Source organism: Saccopteryx bilineata, chromosome 1 (assembly GCF_036850765.1).
Source record: "Saccopteryx bilineata isolate mSacBil1 chromosome 1, mSacBil1_pri_phased_curated, whole genome shotgun sequence".
NCBI lineage: Eukaryota > Metazoa > Chordata > Mammalia > Chiroptera > Emballonuridae > Saccopteryx > Saccopteryx bilineata.
In genome coordinates, this window is record NC_089490.1 from 53,548,739 (window position 1) to 53,564,977 (window position 16,239).

Consider the following 16,239-nt stretch of genomic DNA (forward strand, 5'->3'; position numbering starts at 1 on the left):
AATCCATTTACTCCAGTAGAATTGGACCAGCTTTGAAAAAATAAATGTGTTTGTCCATGGTGATGCAGCAGTGTAGCAGTGTTTATACTTTTGATCATTCCTTAGAGAGGTATTACTTTGGTAGACAACCAGCTGGCTTGAGGAGAAATTTTACCCTTGATATGTGTTTAAAACATCAGTGTAAAAAGTAACCGCTGACAATCTTGGTTTTGGTTAAAGTCACTTTCTTATTACACGGTATGCTGGAAGCACAAGGAATGATGTCAGTTTCTACCCTTTAGAACTCTTATGATGGCCAGACATAGTATTTCCCTCTCTTGTCAACACTTGAGAAAAATTTGCCAAATGGAGACTTAGAATTAGAAAAGGAAAGAATATTAGTAATTGTTTGTTTAAGAAAAGAAAAATTCACTTTTTCAATGTCATTTAGAAAAGACCTTAAGAATTTAAAAGACTTTAAAACTATTTTAAAAAACCCAACAACATTGTTTTTGCCCTGGCTGGGTGCTCAGTTTGGTTAGAATGTCATCTTGATACGCCAAGGTTGTGGGTTTCATCTCTGGTCAGGGCACACAAGAATCAGCAAAGGAATGCATAAATCAGAGGAACAACAAATCGATGTTTTTCTCTCTCTCTCCCTCTCTCTTGCTCACTCTAAAATCGATTTAAAAATTATTTTAAACAAATGTAACTTTATTTTTAAATCCAGTATTCTGCCTTAACAATCTTTAAATTACTTCTCTTCTTTTTGAATATGCTTTGCCCTAGGACACGTGGGAACCCGTGTTACAAGCTGATAAAGACTTTGGTTAACTCTTCTTTGTTTCCCCAGTATTGGTACATGTGAGTGACTCAAGAAATTGGTTTTGATATGAACCATAGACTATTGGAATTTATACAACATTAAAAGTTTTGTTGGGTAATAGCATATAATAAGATGGTGAAGGTAAAAATCTGGTTGGTACCACCAATATTCCAAACTTTTTTTCATTGGCATTCTTGTATTCAAACTGCAGGCAGAGTATGTATGGAACAAAGTCCAGACTCAGAAGGTTCTGTAGTGTGTAACTAGACTCCATTGTGTCTTTGGCAGTGGACTACAGCTGCAGTTACTGTTTGTAAGTTATTTTTGTGATTCTGGCTCGCTGATTTACCATTGAAGATTTCTCAGGAGAAGAGTGCTGTTTTAGATAATCAGCTTGGCAAAGGATCTATGCGACATTATGATCTTTTGAAGAAATCTCCTTGTGTCTGTTTTGGAATGGAGAATGGTGAGGAAACCAGATATGAAGCTTTTTAAGGAAGGAGAATATGGCAAATCAATAAATTTGATTATATTTTTTCCCGTATGGAATATCATATTCTGAAAAGATGTTATTTCCAGTCCCCAAAGAGATCAATTTAAGAAATTAGATACTTTAAGCACTCTTAAGACACTCTGTATAACAACAAAATTCAAGGAGCCTGATTAAAAAATTGAAAAGAAAAAGATTAAAAAATGATAGTGATTGCACATCAGTAATCATAAGGGAAATGCAAATCAAATCCACAAGTTACTATCCCATACCAATTACGATGTCCACTATCCAAAACAAAAGAAAACAAAATATCGAAAATAACAAGTGTTGGTGATGCTGTATGGAAATTGAAATTCCTGTGCATTGGTGATGGGAATATAAAATGGTGTAACTGCTATGGAAATGGTATGGCTTTTTCTCAAAAAATTAAACATAGTATTACCATTTGGTCAGCAATTCCACTTCTGGTTATATACCCAGAATAGGTGAAAACAGAGACTTGAACAGATATTTATACATTCATGTTTATAGCAGCATTATCCACAATAGCCAGAGAGTAGAAGTAATCCATGTGTCCAAGAGATGCATGGATAAACAATATTACATAAAATGGAATGTTGTTCAGCCTTAAGGGAGACATTTTGACACAATTTACAACAAGGACGACCCTTGAAGACATTAAACCCAATGTTATAAGTCAGTCACAAAAGGAAACACTGATGCTTCTACTTATGTAAGATTCTTAAGTAGTCAAATTTGTAGGGACAGAAAGTGGAATGGTGGTTGCTAGGAGCTGGGAGCAGTTATTGTTAAATGGGTGCAGAGTTTCCGTTGGGGAGGATGAAAAGAGCTGGAGATGGATGGTGGTGGTGATTGTACAACAGTGTGAATGTGTTTAATGACACAGAAGTGTACACTTAAAATGGTGTAAAGTTTAAACATACAAATAAAACTGTCTTGAATTTTCATTCAGCTCGTAATCATCGTAACCTAAAGGCTAAAACTAGGTACATGAGTTATTTGTGAAAAATGACCCCCTTCTCCCCTACATGCAGTATGTATGGAGCACTGTGGTAACAGAACCGTTTTACTGGGAGGAAGCTAAACTGCCTGAATTAATCAGTGTGGTGGAATGTTATCACCAGTGGTCCTTACTGTTGGGTCAGGGTCTAAATTTGCCAAGGAGTGTGTAGTACCTATTATACTCCCACTTTTTCACTTGATAGTAGAATGTAACCATATATACAATAAAGTTTTCGTTATATAGTACTTCTGAATGCATTCCGCCATAGTAAATTCCAAAGAAAAAGCCTGAAGGATCTCAGGGTAGACCTAAGAATAGGTGTAGAGGATACAACACCCTGATTATATTTCAAAAGTAAGGCTTGCCTTTTCTTTCTTTCTTTCTTTCTTTCTCTTTCTTTCTTTCTTTCTTTCTTTCTTTCTTTCTTTCTTTCTTTCTTTCTTTCTCTCTCTCTCTCTCTCTCTCTCTCTTTCTCTTTTTTTTTTTTTTTTGACAGAAGAGCATCAACTTGTTGTTCCACTTAGTTGTGCCATTGATTCCTTCTCATATGTGCCCTTACAGGGGCTTGATCCGGTAACCTTGGGGGTTGAGCCCTGATCAGAGCTTGAATAGGAAATCTGAGGCTCAAGCCAGTGGCCTTGGCACTCTGGGACAATGCTCTGGACAGTGCCTAAAGCTTGTTTTTTTTTTAATAGTAGTCCTTGTTAATAATTTTTTTTTAAATTCTGTAACATAGAAGTCAACAGTATTAGTATTCAAATGACATGCTGTAATTTCTTCTTTTCATAAAAAGAAATTGATAGAATTGAAGCAGAGATTGAGTACAAGTTTATGAAAATATTTTAAGTCCTTTTGAAAAATGATAGAATGGTAATAAGAATGAAATTACAAAAGCAACTTGAAAAGTAGCTATTTCAATCTTTGAAAAATTGTTTTGGCTCACAAAAAAATATATATGGACTCCTAACAAGTGTTATGTTTTGCATGATGTTTTACACTAACAGGGACAGTGGGGGAAAAAAAAACCTTTAACACACATTTATTTATATACTTACTCATGTTTAATTACATATCTAATAAATATCCACCAGTCCAGTACTATACCCTTATCATCATGGTTGAAAGGGATAACAATAGAGATGTCCACGGTGCTGTCCTGTGAGGTAAATTAGTAGTGTTCCTAATGACAGGCATAACGGTGCTTGACCCTGGTACTTGACTCTTGCCCTTGTGCCCTATTTAAAGTTTCACGGAATATCTTTGCATTGTCCGCTACCTTGAATTCTATTAGGAAATGGTTGCTAGCACATATGATATGATATATGATATGATATGAAAAGAAAAGAAAAAAATTACCATGGGGTTTTAAATAAGGGAAAGCGTAGCTAGTTGGCGGAACCACGAAGAGGGGATTGTTGAGGAGTTTTGAGGGAGGGATAGAATGCCTACCAATTTGGGGAAGGAAGTCCGAGCTGGGAGAGCGTGGGTCACATTCACAGAGTAGCCTGACATGACTGACACTAAACCTTAAAAAGTAAGGTTTACTGGTACGAAAATGTTTATCTAACGTATTTTGATGTAGCATTTAGGAAGATATTTAATTTTTAAAAGTAGTTTTTCTAATTTTTAAAAGTAGTTTTTCATAGGCTCCTCAGTGTTTCAGCTCTTATTGTACAGATAATTCAGGCAAGAATGAATCAGTGAGGATGTGTGGAATTTTCCCAAACGTTTCATGCCTTTGTCAGTATTACTTGCTAAGTCTTCGCCTGTTGACTATTCAGTTCTCATTGTGCTCTGCTTGCTCCCTTACCTACTTTTTCCACATGGGGGATAAAGCTCTAAGGATTTAGGTTTTCTCACTTTGCACCACTTTCCTACAATAGCGAAATATTTGTAACCCTATCACCAATATCCTTGCCAAAACGGACTTTTCCAGACTTTCTCTGGAGTTCGTGTTTGTTCTTTTAGCATTGGCATTTCTCCAGTAGAATATCAGCTTGTGGTCTGATTGTGTGTGAAGATCATGCTGATTAGTAATAGTTTCTAGGCATATATTAATACACTTGTTAGCCTGGGATTAATGGTGACGTCTTTCTGGTTAATTTTTAAAATGCATTTGGCTACTAAACAAGAGAACATTTCAAAAACTTAATTCACTTGCAATGATATTTGAAGCTAAATAAAATCTTGTTTGTAAGTTATATAAAATATTAATGCTTTTAATTAATGAAACAAGTGTATGATTTTACTGTTACTCTTGCTCATATGTATTTATAAGCAGTTACGATTTCAAAAGGAAGTAGAAAAGGTCAGTTTTGCTTTTCATTAGCTTTATATTTATATTTAGACAGAAAATGTTAAAAGAGCTATAAATTGCCTAAGTGGTTTTTTTTCTACTTACAGCGGTCAGAAAAGGCAGCTGGACTTGGTGTTGGTCAGGTTGAATTGCTCTGTATTGAAAAAAAATCTTGCTATAGATTTTGAGTAAGCAATTAATAACAAATATTTGCTTTTTGAATGTTACTGTTGTATTTTCAGGTATATGCAAGCTTAACGGCCTGCCTGTCTGTTTCTTTTTTCATGGAATGGTGGTTTAACAGTTTTCCTGGTTGGACTGTGTTAAAACCTTTACAGGCTGCGTTCATTAAAACATAACATCCAATGTTTGCACAGCCAAAATCTGTGCGGTCATTTTAATGGAGTCAAACTTAGCCATTCTGCTGTTATCGCAGATACCGTATTGTTTAACATACATTAAAATAGCCTCAATTTGGAGTCTGTTATTTCATATTTAAATTGTTTTGGGATATTCTGAAGTATATACTTTTGCACCATTTTAAAAATGGCTTTTGTCAAGAAAGCAGTAGTTTTGTAAGATAAACAAGGACATGTTTAATATTGTTACATTATTTTAATAGATTTTTAATAAAATTTCTTGAGTGTCTACCATATTCTGAGCATTGTGCTAGATATCGTGCCTAGAAAACTTGAAGTTATGGCCATTATTAATGCGTTCTGGGTAGAAGATGGACACGGGCAAGAGTCCTGCAGGGGCCTCGCCAGGGACAGGGTATCTTTGGGTTCTGTCAGAATAGGAGTGTCATGATCTATCTATTGTTGGCAGTGTTGTCCAGTGTTGAGTGTTGAGATTTTGATAGTTTCTCTTGTAATAATATTTTGTTGTTGCCCCGGGGAAGGAGATGACTAACTGAAACAGTGAGAAAGAGTGAGATTCCATGGGAGAAATCCTGGGCAGGCCAATGCTGACTGACTCAACAGCCCACAGGCTGTTTTATTCCTTGCCTTTCAGAATTGTTTTCTAAGTTCTTTTTAAAATAAATTTTATTTATTGATTTTAGAAAGAGAGGAACAAAAGAGAGCGACAGAAACATCAACATCAATCTTGTTTCTGTATGTGCCCTGACTGGGGATCAAACGGGCAACCATTGTACATCAGGACGACACTCTGACCACCCGAGCGCTCTGGCAGGGCTCGACACATCTTCGTGAGACCTGTAGGAAACGAAGCCCTGTTGTTCTGTGGTGGAGGACGCAGAGGCAGCGTGCACAGTCCAGTCTTTAACTGGCACAGTTTCCCCTGGTACATTTGTCCCCTCTAACTTACTGGGGCCGCGTCTGCCGAAGGCCAGGGCCCTTGCAGCACGTTTCAGTGGCAAGAAGTTGAAGAAGCAGATACTGGAAAACCTAGCCTTATGGGAGCTTTCCTGGCTTTGATCAGTTCAGCTTTAATATTGAACAGTTGCTTAAACCTTTACAATTTTTTCAGGTGGTGATATACATACATTTATCTCAGTAGAAAACTTGTAAAATCGAAAAATTGTTTGTATTTATATCTATTAGTTACTTACTTAAAAATTTAACAGCTGTCTCTATTGAAAAGCACCATCTTAATCTTTACTAAGTTTGTAAAAATGCTAAATTTGGCTAGAAAACTTCCTAGCAATTATATATCATTGTGCGTCGGTGTATAAAAATTAATTGCCTGCTTACAGTTGACAAAAATATGTAGTTTAATCAAAATAGTTGAATCACAAGAAATGAAGAGTGACTCTCTAATCTTGTAGATGTCTATAATCTCATTATAATATTAATAGTGTTAATAATTTCCAAAATAGTATAAGAAAGAAACAATCTTCAGAAATTTTAGTAAATTTAAATTGTGAAGGGTAAAAATTACTTATCAAGTTTAATTTATATTATACCTTACAAAATCATTGAAACTGTATTTATTGACTCAATCTTTTATGATATATGCTAATTATTTTTAGGGGTTTGACTTTGAAATATCAATGTTCTAAATTTTGATATAATTTTTTTATTCATTTTAATACTTTTTACATATCAGGGTTGATTTTAAGAAACAAAAACTTAAAAGTACCTTCCAAATTAAATGAAGTAATCAATGTAAAATGCTGAGCTCAAAGCCTAGCCACATAGCAACTCTTGTGGCAATCAGTTGTTTATGATTATGAGCATTATTTGTGACTGCTCTCTTCTTGCCATCATAAATCCTGTTCAAGAACACACATACACTCATACAGAGGTGCTTGAAGAACTTCACCTTCTCAGATACCAATCGCTTTTCCCCCACATTGTCTAGGATCTGAGAGCTTGCAGGTCAAGAGATGAGCTGGATATGACCCTGACCTGCAGCAGATCCTACAGACACTGTCATGGGAAGGCTGAATCTGGCCCTAGCTGGTTGGCTCAGTGGTAGAGTGTTGTCCGGGCTTGTGGATGTCCTGGGTTCAATTCCTGGTCAGGCCATGCTAGAGAAGCACCCATCTGTTTCTCTACCTCTCCCCTTCTTCTCTCTCTCTCTTTTTCTCTCTTTCTTCCCCTCCTATAGACATGACTTGATTGGTTTCAGTCACTGGACCTGGGAGCTGAGGATGGCTTCATGGAGCCTCCGCCTCAGGTGCTAAGAAGAGCTCGGTTGCTGAGCAACGGAGCAGTGCCCCAGATGGACAGGGCATTGCCCCCTAGTGGGCTTGCCTGATGGATCCTGGTTGGGGCACATGCAGGAGTCTGTCTCTCTGCCTTCCCTCCTTTCCTTGAATTAAAAAAAATAAAAAGGCTGATTCCTGGGCTTTCAGTGTACCTAGTACCTATTTGCTGCCAGTATTTGGGTTCCCTTGTATCATAAACTAGTCCTAAAATACCATAAAAAACATGTTTATTTCTTTTGAGGAAATTATGAGTGCAACATAATATGTATTTTTACCATCAACATTAATTCAAAAGCTTTCCCTTCATTTTTATTTATTTTATATTTATTTTAAATACTTTCAATAATAAAAGTACCTTTTATATAAAGTAAAAACCAAAAATCCTTATCTACAATTCTTTTACTGTCGTTTCTCAGGAGAAATAAGTTTTGATAGTTTGGAATGAATCTTTCCAGACATTTTACACATATTGGCTCATCATCTATACGGCTATGTTTGTTGGTGTCCCCACTGCTGTAGTGGTGGTTTACCACAAAAATGAGATTATATTGTTCTCCAGTTACTTATTGTAGCAAACTGATGGGCATTGTTTCATGTCCTCAGTCTTATTCTTCTTTGGAGCTCTGTAATACTTGACTGTATTGATATATCTTGGCTTATTTAGCCTTTCTGTTGTGGAAAGACTCGCAGGGTCTCTAGATTTCATCTGCTTAAACATCATGTTGTATGAGCTTCAGGGTTGGAAGCTTTTATTCCAGGTACAACTGTGCTTGTTTCTCCACTGCACTTTGCAGGCTGTAGAAAGCCTAACCATCAGCCTAGGTTGCTTATTGGTCTTCAGGGATCATTCTAAAGGTTGTCATTTGAGTTTGGATAGGCCTCAGCGCAGAATACCATTTCTGTTTTGTGGAGTTTTAGGTAACAGTAGTATTTTTATAGAAGTTTCTTATTTCTCCCTCTTAGAAATTTAAGACGCATCATCTAACTGGGATGGATTTTAACTGACACCTTTAGACACCATTACACTGGCAGAGGTCTGGGTTTCGGAGCTATAAGGAAGATCTCACTGTCAAATCTGTTTTCTTAATCAGTTATTCTTTAAATCAGGACATCTTTTAGAGAATTCTTTGAGAATACATTTGTTTTTCCATGATTATGGAATATTTTTGTCTCTTTATATTTCTAACCAGGTGCATTGCAATTTAATGTGTGATGGTCATAAATGGCATAATTAATCACATCACGTAAATCCAAACACCATCGTTCTAGTGTTAGCATTTTATTGGGAGTGGGTATGGTGTTCATAAAATTTTATGTTCTGCAGTCACTATTTACTTAGTAGATATAGCAAGTTATTTTTGTCATGGCTACTGGCTATATCTTGGAGTTTAACATCTGCTGGTTTAAACTGCTGCATACTTTTAAAATTCTATACTCTAATTGCCTTGAATGAAAGGAAAAAACTAATTTATGTACATATTTTTGCTTGGAAAATTTTATTTCATATCCATAAAATAGTAATGTAGAATTTAAGGAAGGTGATAAATTATTAGAAATGTAGAAGAGGAATTACCATTTCTTTTTGGTAATATAGTAATTGTTCAGCATATTTTCAGTAATAACTCGCTCTGGATTTTAATATTCTTTACCTTCCAACAGAGCTGGTATCCTGCTATGGTATTATAGCTATACTTTTTGTTTTTTTATTGTACAGAGTGTATCATGCACAGCGTGAACAACCACACTGAGCCCGTATTGAGAATACATGTTTATTATTTGTGACATTTTCTACATTAAAATAGAGTTGAAGTTCTTAATTTTAACGCACATGAACAAAGGGGGTTGTAAACCTTTTGCCTTTGCAATTTCTTCCTTCTGGTTCTCCTTGAATATCTAATAGTACAAACTTTTCTTTCGCTGCGGTGTTTACAAGCTATTTTTGTGTTTCCCTTCACAACAACCGTATTTTAAAGGCTGTATATTTACATATAAATATACCCCAAAATGAATTTAAAAACACTTTTATTTTTAAAGTAATATGAAGAAAAAAAGATTAGGATATGAAAATGTGAAATACAGTAATTCAGTTTACAACACAAAAATATTTTGTAATGAGATGCATTTTTGATGACATATATAGAACGACAAATCTCATTTTCATTGTGGACTAGATCATAGACTACATTGAAATATTTTAAAACAGAGCAAAAATCAAATGACTGTCCAGGTGAAAGAGTTGTGTTATAACTTCTTTGGCATAAAATTGAATTACTATTTTTTATTATTTATTGACTTTAAGTAATTTATTTTTATTACTTACCCCAAACTACCATCATGTACTTGAAAACATGTATTCTCTTTAACATCAGGTTTTCCTTTTCCTTCCAGTCTGTGATCAAAACAGGGCGGCTGCTCATCAGTCACGAAGCTCCCTTGACGGGCGGCTTTGCGTCGGAGATCAGCTCTACAGTTCAGGTAGAGTAACGTTTTGGCATTGATTTGAACATTTGTGCAATTACACGTGTCTATTCCAAGAAAAAATTACTTATCACAGTATACAAAAGCATGCACTTTTTTGGAAGTGCACATTTTTCATTTGACTCCACGAACTGTCTTTTAGTTAATGGTCTAATTACATCATCTAGAAAAGCAATCTTAAAATAATAAAAGCTGAAAATTCCTTTTATGGGAAGAAAAAAGTTTTTAATGAGTTTAATAATCTAGTGTCAATTATGTTTGCTAGATTAACAAGAAAACTCTTTTAAATTTGACTGTGATACTTCTTTCTTGATAAAACTTCAGCTTGTTATGAAATGTGTTCTTATAAAATTGATCTGATTCCCCTGCCTTCACCTAACAAAAATTGAATCTGTCTACGTTTAATAATGTAAATTCATTAGATTCAAAATCAATAATTTAATTTATTAGTTTAATTAGTAAAATTTTGTTTCATTATCTGTAACACTTTAGAAATAGTTCAAAAACTTATTTCTGTTTTAAAAGTATTCGCTTAAGATGCTGCATATCAGGAAAAATTTCTCAATATCTCCTTATTAATAATTTTTACTTAAAACTTTTATTCACCTTTGTATTATAGATATAAATAAAATGATTTAAATGAATTTCATTTCCCCTAATTTTTAATATTAAATTATATAATTATATTTCAAATGTAAATTGCATGCATTTTAAATTCAAAATATCTTTGCAGTTTTCACACATTTTACTGTTCTTTACGGGTGGTAAGATAATTCTGTTGTTAAAATACATATAAATTGAGAATCCTTTTAAGAGTATATGGTTTAAAAACTTGATATAAGATTATGTTCTATGAGAAATAAAATTTTATTTTTAAAGTTTTAAACACTAAACAGTGATTTCTAACAATAAAATATCTTTAAGTGATAATTGACAACATTATAAATATTTTTAAATTAGGTGAAGCAAATTTAAACAACTGTTTTTAAAGCTAGATCAAAATAATCTATATGTTCAGAAACAAAATATACTGTAATTTTTATGTTATATATATTGTCACTATCAAATTTAAAAAATAAATTGAGTTTTATAGATGTTTTTCTATTTATTAAATAAATTTAAATTTGAAATATACTTTTTATCCTGTAACATGAGTACCCCAGTATTTGTTCATTGACTAGCAAAATGTACTAATTTTGTAAAACAAGAAAAAAACAAAACAAAACAAAGGTTGCAAGAATGAATTATTTCAACACTAAGATGTTATTTCAAATCAGAGGCAAACTGAAAAAAGAAACTGGGATTTTCTGACTTCTGGTCAATAATGTAGTCCACTAACCCATTTGAAATGATAGTGACTACTGCTAATAGAACTGTTATCTGATAGCCTTGGTTTGTTTTGTCATCTGAATGCCATCTTATTCTTAGCTCAGAAATTTCATTTGCATTTAAATATAAAAGGAAAACAAGTAGAACATATATCACTCCTTGTGAAGTTAGTTTTCTCTAAGGCTGACTTTTAAATTTGATCTCATAAATTATTAGTGAGATTCAATAGAATGTCACATATTTTTAAAACTGAGAAGGAATTAGAAAAATTATCTAATTTAATGTCTCTTGGTCTTGAATAATATGTGGACTCATGTTGACAGAAAAATGTTTCTCAAGCTTCAAGAGCATGTATGAATTCCAGTTTGAGGAACACCATTATCATGAGTTAAACACAATTAGCATAAAAAGCTAACACCCAACATAATCATAAACATTGTCTCAAAGTAAGATCCTGAAATTATGTGTTATTAATTTGTGCTAAAAGTTGTGAAGGTTATTATCCAGGATATAATTATATTTACATGATATAGAGACACCGAAACAAAACAGACACTTTGTAATACTTTCTGACTCCTGAGAATATGCCCTGGGATCCTCAGGTGTCTGCCATCTGTGAAACTCTGACAACCTAAGGCAGCCATGTTCCTTTTATAGTTTTGTCATCCACAGTGCATGTAACTTACTTGGTTGAAAAGACAGTGAAAGCTCTGGGACATGGACAGGAATATTGAGTAAATATTTGTGTGTACGTGTGCATTCTTTACCCAGTCCCAAACCTCCAAGGGGAAGATAAAAGTTTCGGATTTATTATTAAATGTTCTCTGTTTTCCATGTTAAAATCATTCAACCAACTAACCAGAAAATGAATTAAAGCAATAATGTAAAATTGTTAGGGGGATCTGCATTTAATATTTTGGGGAGTTAGAATTTGACTTATTAACATGTGGATGCATTTGAAAATGTTCACAGTTTTTCTTAATTCAGATTTTATTTGCACAAATGGAAAGTGTGTAAATGAATTTAATCAAATAGAATCAACATAATATCTCCCAAAGTTTGCCTGTTAGCTTTTATGTATCAGTAAGGAAGTCAACAGAAGAGAGCAAGCTAGACCCTGGAGAGGTCTTTCTCCCTTTTTGGTGATAATGATTGCGTGTAATTTAGAGTATTCTGAATAACAAAATCTATATTTCAGTAATTGTTTTTGCACACATTCAACTAAATGCCATGTACTTTTTTGAGTACCTTCTTCAAGAAAGGCCTCGTTCCCTATTAAAAGTGAAGCCTGTTTCAAATTACCAGTACATTGCATTGTTTAAACTGAAATTACTTAAGTGTGAGGTGCAGTTGCTTTCACTGCTTGGAACGAGTCTTATTTCTATATTTCTTTTTGTAGTGTATACTTAGGAAGGTAAAAAATAGAACAGGGTTAAGATATTGAAAGCCAGTTTTCTGGGATGGCAGGGAAAAGGTACACAGAGAACTTTTCATTTTTGTCTTGGAAAAGAAGTTTGAAATTATGGATGAGAATGATCTATAAATTGAAAACTATTGATTAAAATTGTTCTCCTTGTATCAGTGAATATAAATTTTATGTGAAGGTGAGCATATGGAAAATAACCTCCACAAACACTATTTTGTGGAAGATACTTGGTAACTTTTTAAAAGCTCAAGGTTAATCTTACAAAGTTGCTCTTAAAAATTATATTTTAATTATTATTTTGTTATCAAATAAAATAATATTTAGAAAATATTTTATTATGTTTAATAATGTAATGATTATTTGTAATAAAAATACTGTTTTAAATACATTCAAATTAGATAGCATGATTTTTTTGTTTTTCTCAAATTCTAAATCATTACCCATATTGAAAAATAAAAAAAAATGAAAACAATACAGCACTCTAGAGAGTATTCTTTTAAGGTTATACTTGATATTTTAGAAACATTGTATCATGCTGTGTAAGATTGGATAGCAAATAAAACTTTTTTGCTAGGTGTAGGAAATATTGCTGGCATAACTATTAAGATTGATTTTAGTTATACAGATAAATATGAAAAGAATAAACATAAAATATATTTTATTTATATAGTTTTTCAACTTACGGCAGATGGCACTTCCACTATAAAGGAGTTCAGTGTCCGCATCTTAGGTTTGTTCATGCCTGTTGCCTCTTTTTCATAAAGCCATTTATTCTATTATTCCAAATTGTTTTATTGTTAATAGTTTGAAGTAAGGTTAAATTCACAAAAATGATTAGGAGATTACTTTATATTGAATATAAAAATGTTTTATATTTAGCAATAGTTTCTTTATAAAATATATGCTTACAAAAATTAAAACCAGTAGTACACTGAATCTAAGAACTGCTTTGCATTCCTATTGGATTTAATTTGGAAGTTAACTGGGAAGCGGAACAAGCTGAGGTCCGCTATATTTGGCTCCCCTCAGGGGAAGATTTCTAGGTCGGTCATCCAAAGCTTCACTTCACTGTCTCTTCCCATCTAATTTTACATTCCCATCTGTTCTCATTTTGGGGTGAGGGAACTTTCTCTTTCTTTCATTTGACACACATACCAGAACTTGGAGATTCCCATTGTGCACCTTGATTTGTGGAAAAGTGCAAGACAATAGAATTTAGGTAATTCATTGATCTCATTTTATAGTTTGAGCAAAGATTTCACTGTTTCAGAAAATTATATGAATTAATTTTATGTGATGTTTGTATTCCTCAGCTTTATGTAGCCATAACTGTAAAAAACAAACACACACAACTTTATTGTGTAAAAAAGTGTTAACCTCATGTTTTAATATTCCGCCAAATGAATTTATATGTGCTAGAATGGAATATTCAAAATGGGCATTATTTATTTAAATATTGAGACCAAGTAATTTGTGGTATTTTAACAGCTTTAAGCTTTAAATAGCATACTTTGTTTAAGCCTTATAGCAACCAACCTTTATTATTAATTTCTGACACATTCCCATAATGAAATAAATTGTGGCTCTGATAGGCTGTGATAATAAAAAAATGTTTTTTCTGGATTCAATGTTTAATAAGAGTGCCAGAAATTTTAGGGATTGGGATTGGCTTAAAGGTTTGATTTTTTTTTTTTTTTAACACATGGAAGCAATAAGTCTGTAATAAAGAGTCCAATTGGAGAGGATGGTAAGTTTCCATACCATTGTTCCATCCTTGCTGTGCGGTCTCTCTTCCTAGAATAAGAACACAGAAATTGTACATGCCGCATACATTTTTTTAAAGTAATCGTATTCTAATATTTGAGGAGATTTTTGTAAGGTTTATACAAATCTTTGTGTAAAAGGAAACTTTTATAATTTCAAGTAAAGGAATTTTACTGTTCCTTGTAAAGCAGTGGTCCCCAACCTTTTTTGGGCCACGGACCAGTTTAACGTCAGAAAATATTTTCACGGACCGGCCTTTAGGGTGGGATGGATAAATGTATCATGTGACCAAGACAAGTGTCAAGAGTGAGTCTTAGATGGATGTAACAGAGGGAATCTGGCCATTTTTAAAAAATAAAACATCGTTCAGACTTAAGTATAAATAAAATGGAAATAATGTAAGTTATTTGTTCTTTCTCTGTGGTACCAAATGGCCCACAGACCGGTACCAGTCCGCGGCCCGGGGGTTGGGGACCACTGCATTAGATAAAGTCCTGTATAATCCTTTACATCAGTGGTCCCCAACCCCCGGGCCGCGAACCGGTACCAGTCCGTGGGCCATTTGGTACTGGTCCGCAGAGAAAGAATAAATAACTTACATTATTTCCATTGTATTTATATTTAAGTTTGAACGATGTTTTATTTTTAAAAAATGACCAGATTCCTTCTGTTACATCCGTCTAAGACTCACTCTTGACACTTGCCTCAGTCATGTGATATGTTGCCGCTAAAACCCATAAAGTAGCAAAATGAGTGAAAAACAAAATTCCATCGAAAGTTTTTTTGTGAAGTGGAAAAGGGCCAGTGAGGAGACAGAAGAAGAACCTACGACCTCGAAGAAAAGGAAGGCTTCATTTAACAGACAATACCAGGAGTCCTACTTGAAGTATAGGTTTATCGCAACTGATGATTCTCGTGCACCAAGGCTAAGTAATGAGGCAATGAAGCCTTCCAAACTGCTTCGCCACTAGGAGACCAAGCACCCTACTTTAAAAGACAAGCCTTCTGAGTATTTCAAAAGAAAAAAGCAAGAACAAGAAGGACAGAAACAATTACTGGTGTCCACTACATCAATAAATGCAAGTGCACTGAGAGCATCATACTTGGTGGCTACTTGTATTGCTAAGGCTAAGAAGCCATTCACCATTGAAGAATTGATCCTTCCAGCCACTAAAGACATTTGTCATGAACTTCTAGGAGAGGCTGTGGTTAAAAAGCACAGATGCCTCTTTCGGCTACCACCATCACACGGCGCATTGAGGAAATAGCAGAGGACATGGAATCACAATTGTTGGAAAGGATTAGTAAATCTCCGTGGTACGCTCTCCAGGCTGATGAATCTACAGATATTGACAACAAGGCAATGCTACTTGTTTACGTGCGTTATCTTTATCAAGAGGATGTGCATGAGGATATGTTATGTGCACTACCATTGCCAACCAAAAGCACAGCTGCAGAACTATTTAAATTGCTGGATGACTATATATCAGGAAAACTGAAATGGTCTTTTTGTGTCGGCATATGCACACATGGAGCTGCTGCCATGACCGGAAGGATGTCTGGTTTAACTACTCGGATTAAGGAGGTTGCACCTGCTTGTGAATCTACACATTGTGTCATTCACAGGGAAATGCTGGCTAGCCGAAATATACCACCGGAACTTAACAGCGTATTGAATGATGTCGTTCAAGTTATTAACCACATCAAGCACACGCCCTTCATTCGCGCCTGTTCGAGCAGCTTTGTAAGGAAATGAACACGGAGCACAGACACCTTCTGTTATACACAGAAATAAGATGGTTATGCTGAGGGAGGTCCCTGGCCAGAGTGTTTGAATTATGAGAGCCGCTGCAGAGATTTCTCTCAGAAAAAAAGTCACCGCTAGCAGCACATTTCAGTGACGAGGCATGGGTCGCAAAACTTGCTTACTTGTGTGACATATTTAACCTC

General features: G+C 34.4%; 1 protein-coding gene across 1 annotated transcript in view; it reads left to right on the top strand.

The window, feature by feature from the left end:
- The window catches only part of BCKDHB (branched chain keto acid dehydrogenase E1 subunit beta), a 233,054-nt gene that overhangs the window by 146,633 nt on the left and 70,182 nt on the right, over window positions 1-16,239 (top strand). The window contains exon 9 of the mRNA XM_066253993.1: window positions 9,681-9,767. Coding sequence (XP_066110090.1) covers window positions 9,681-9,767 — 87 coding nt within the window. The remainder of the gene's footprint in view (window positions 1-9,680; window positions 9,768-16,239) is intronic.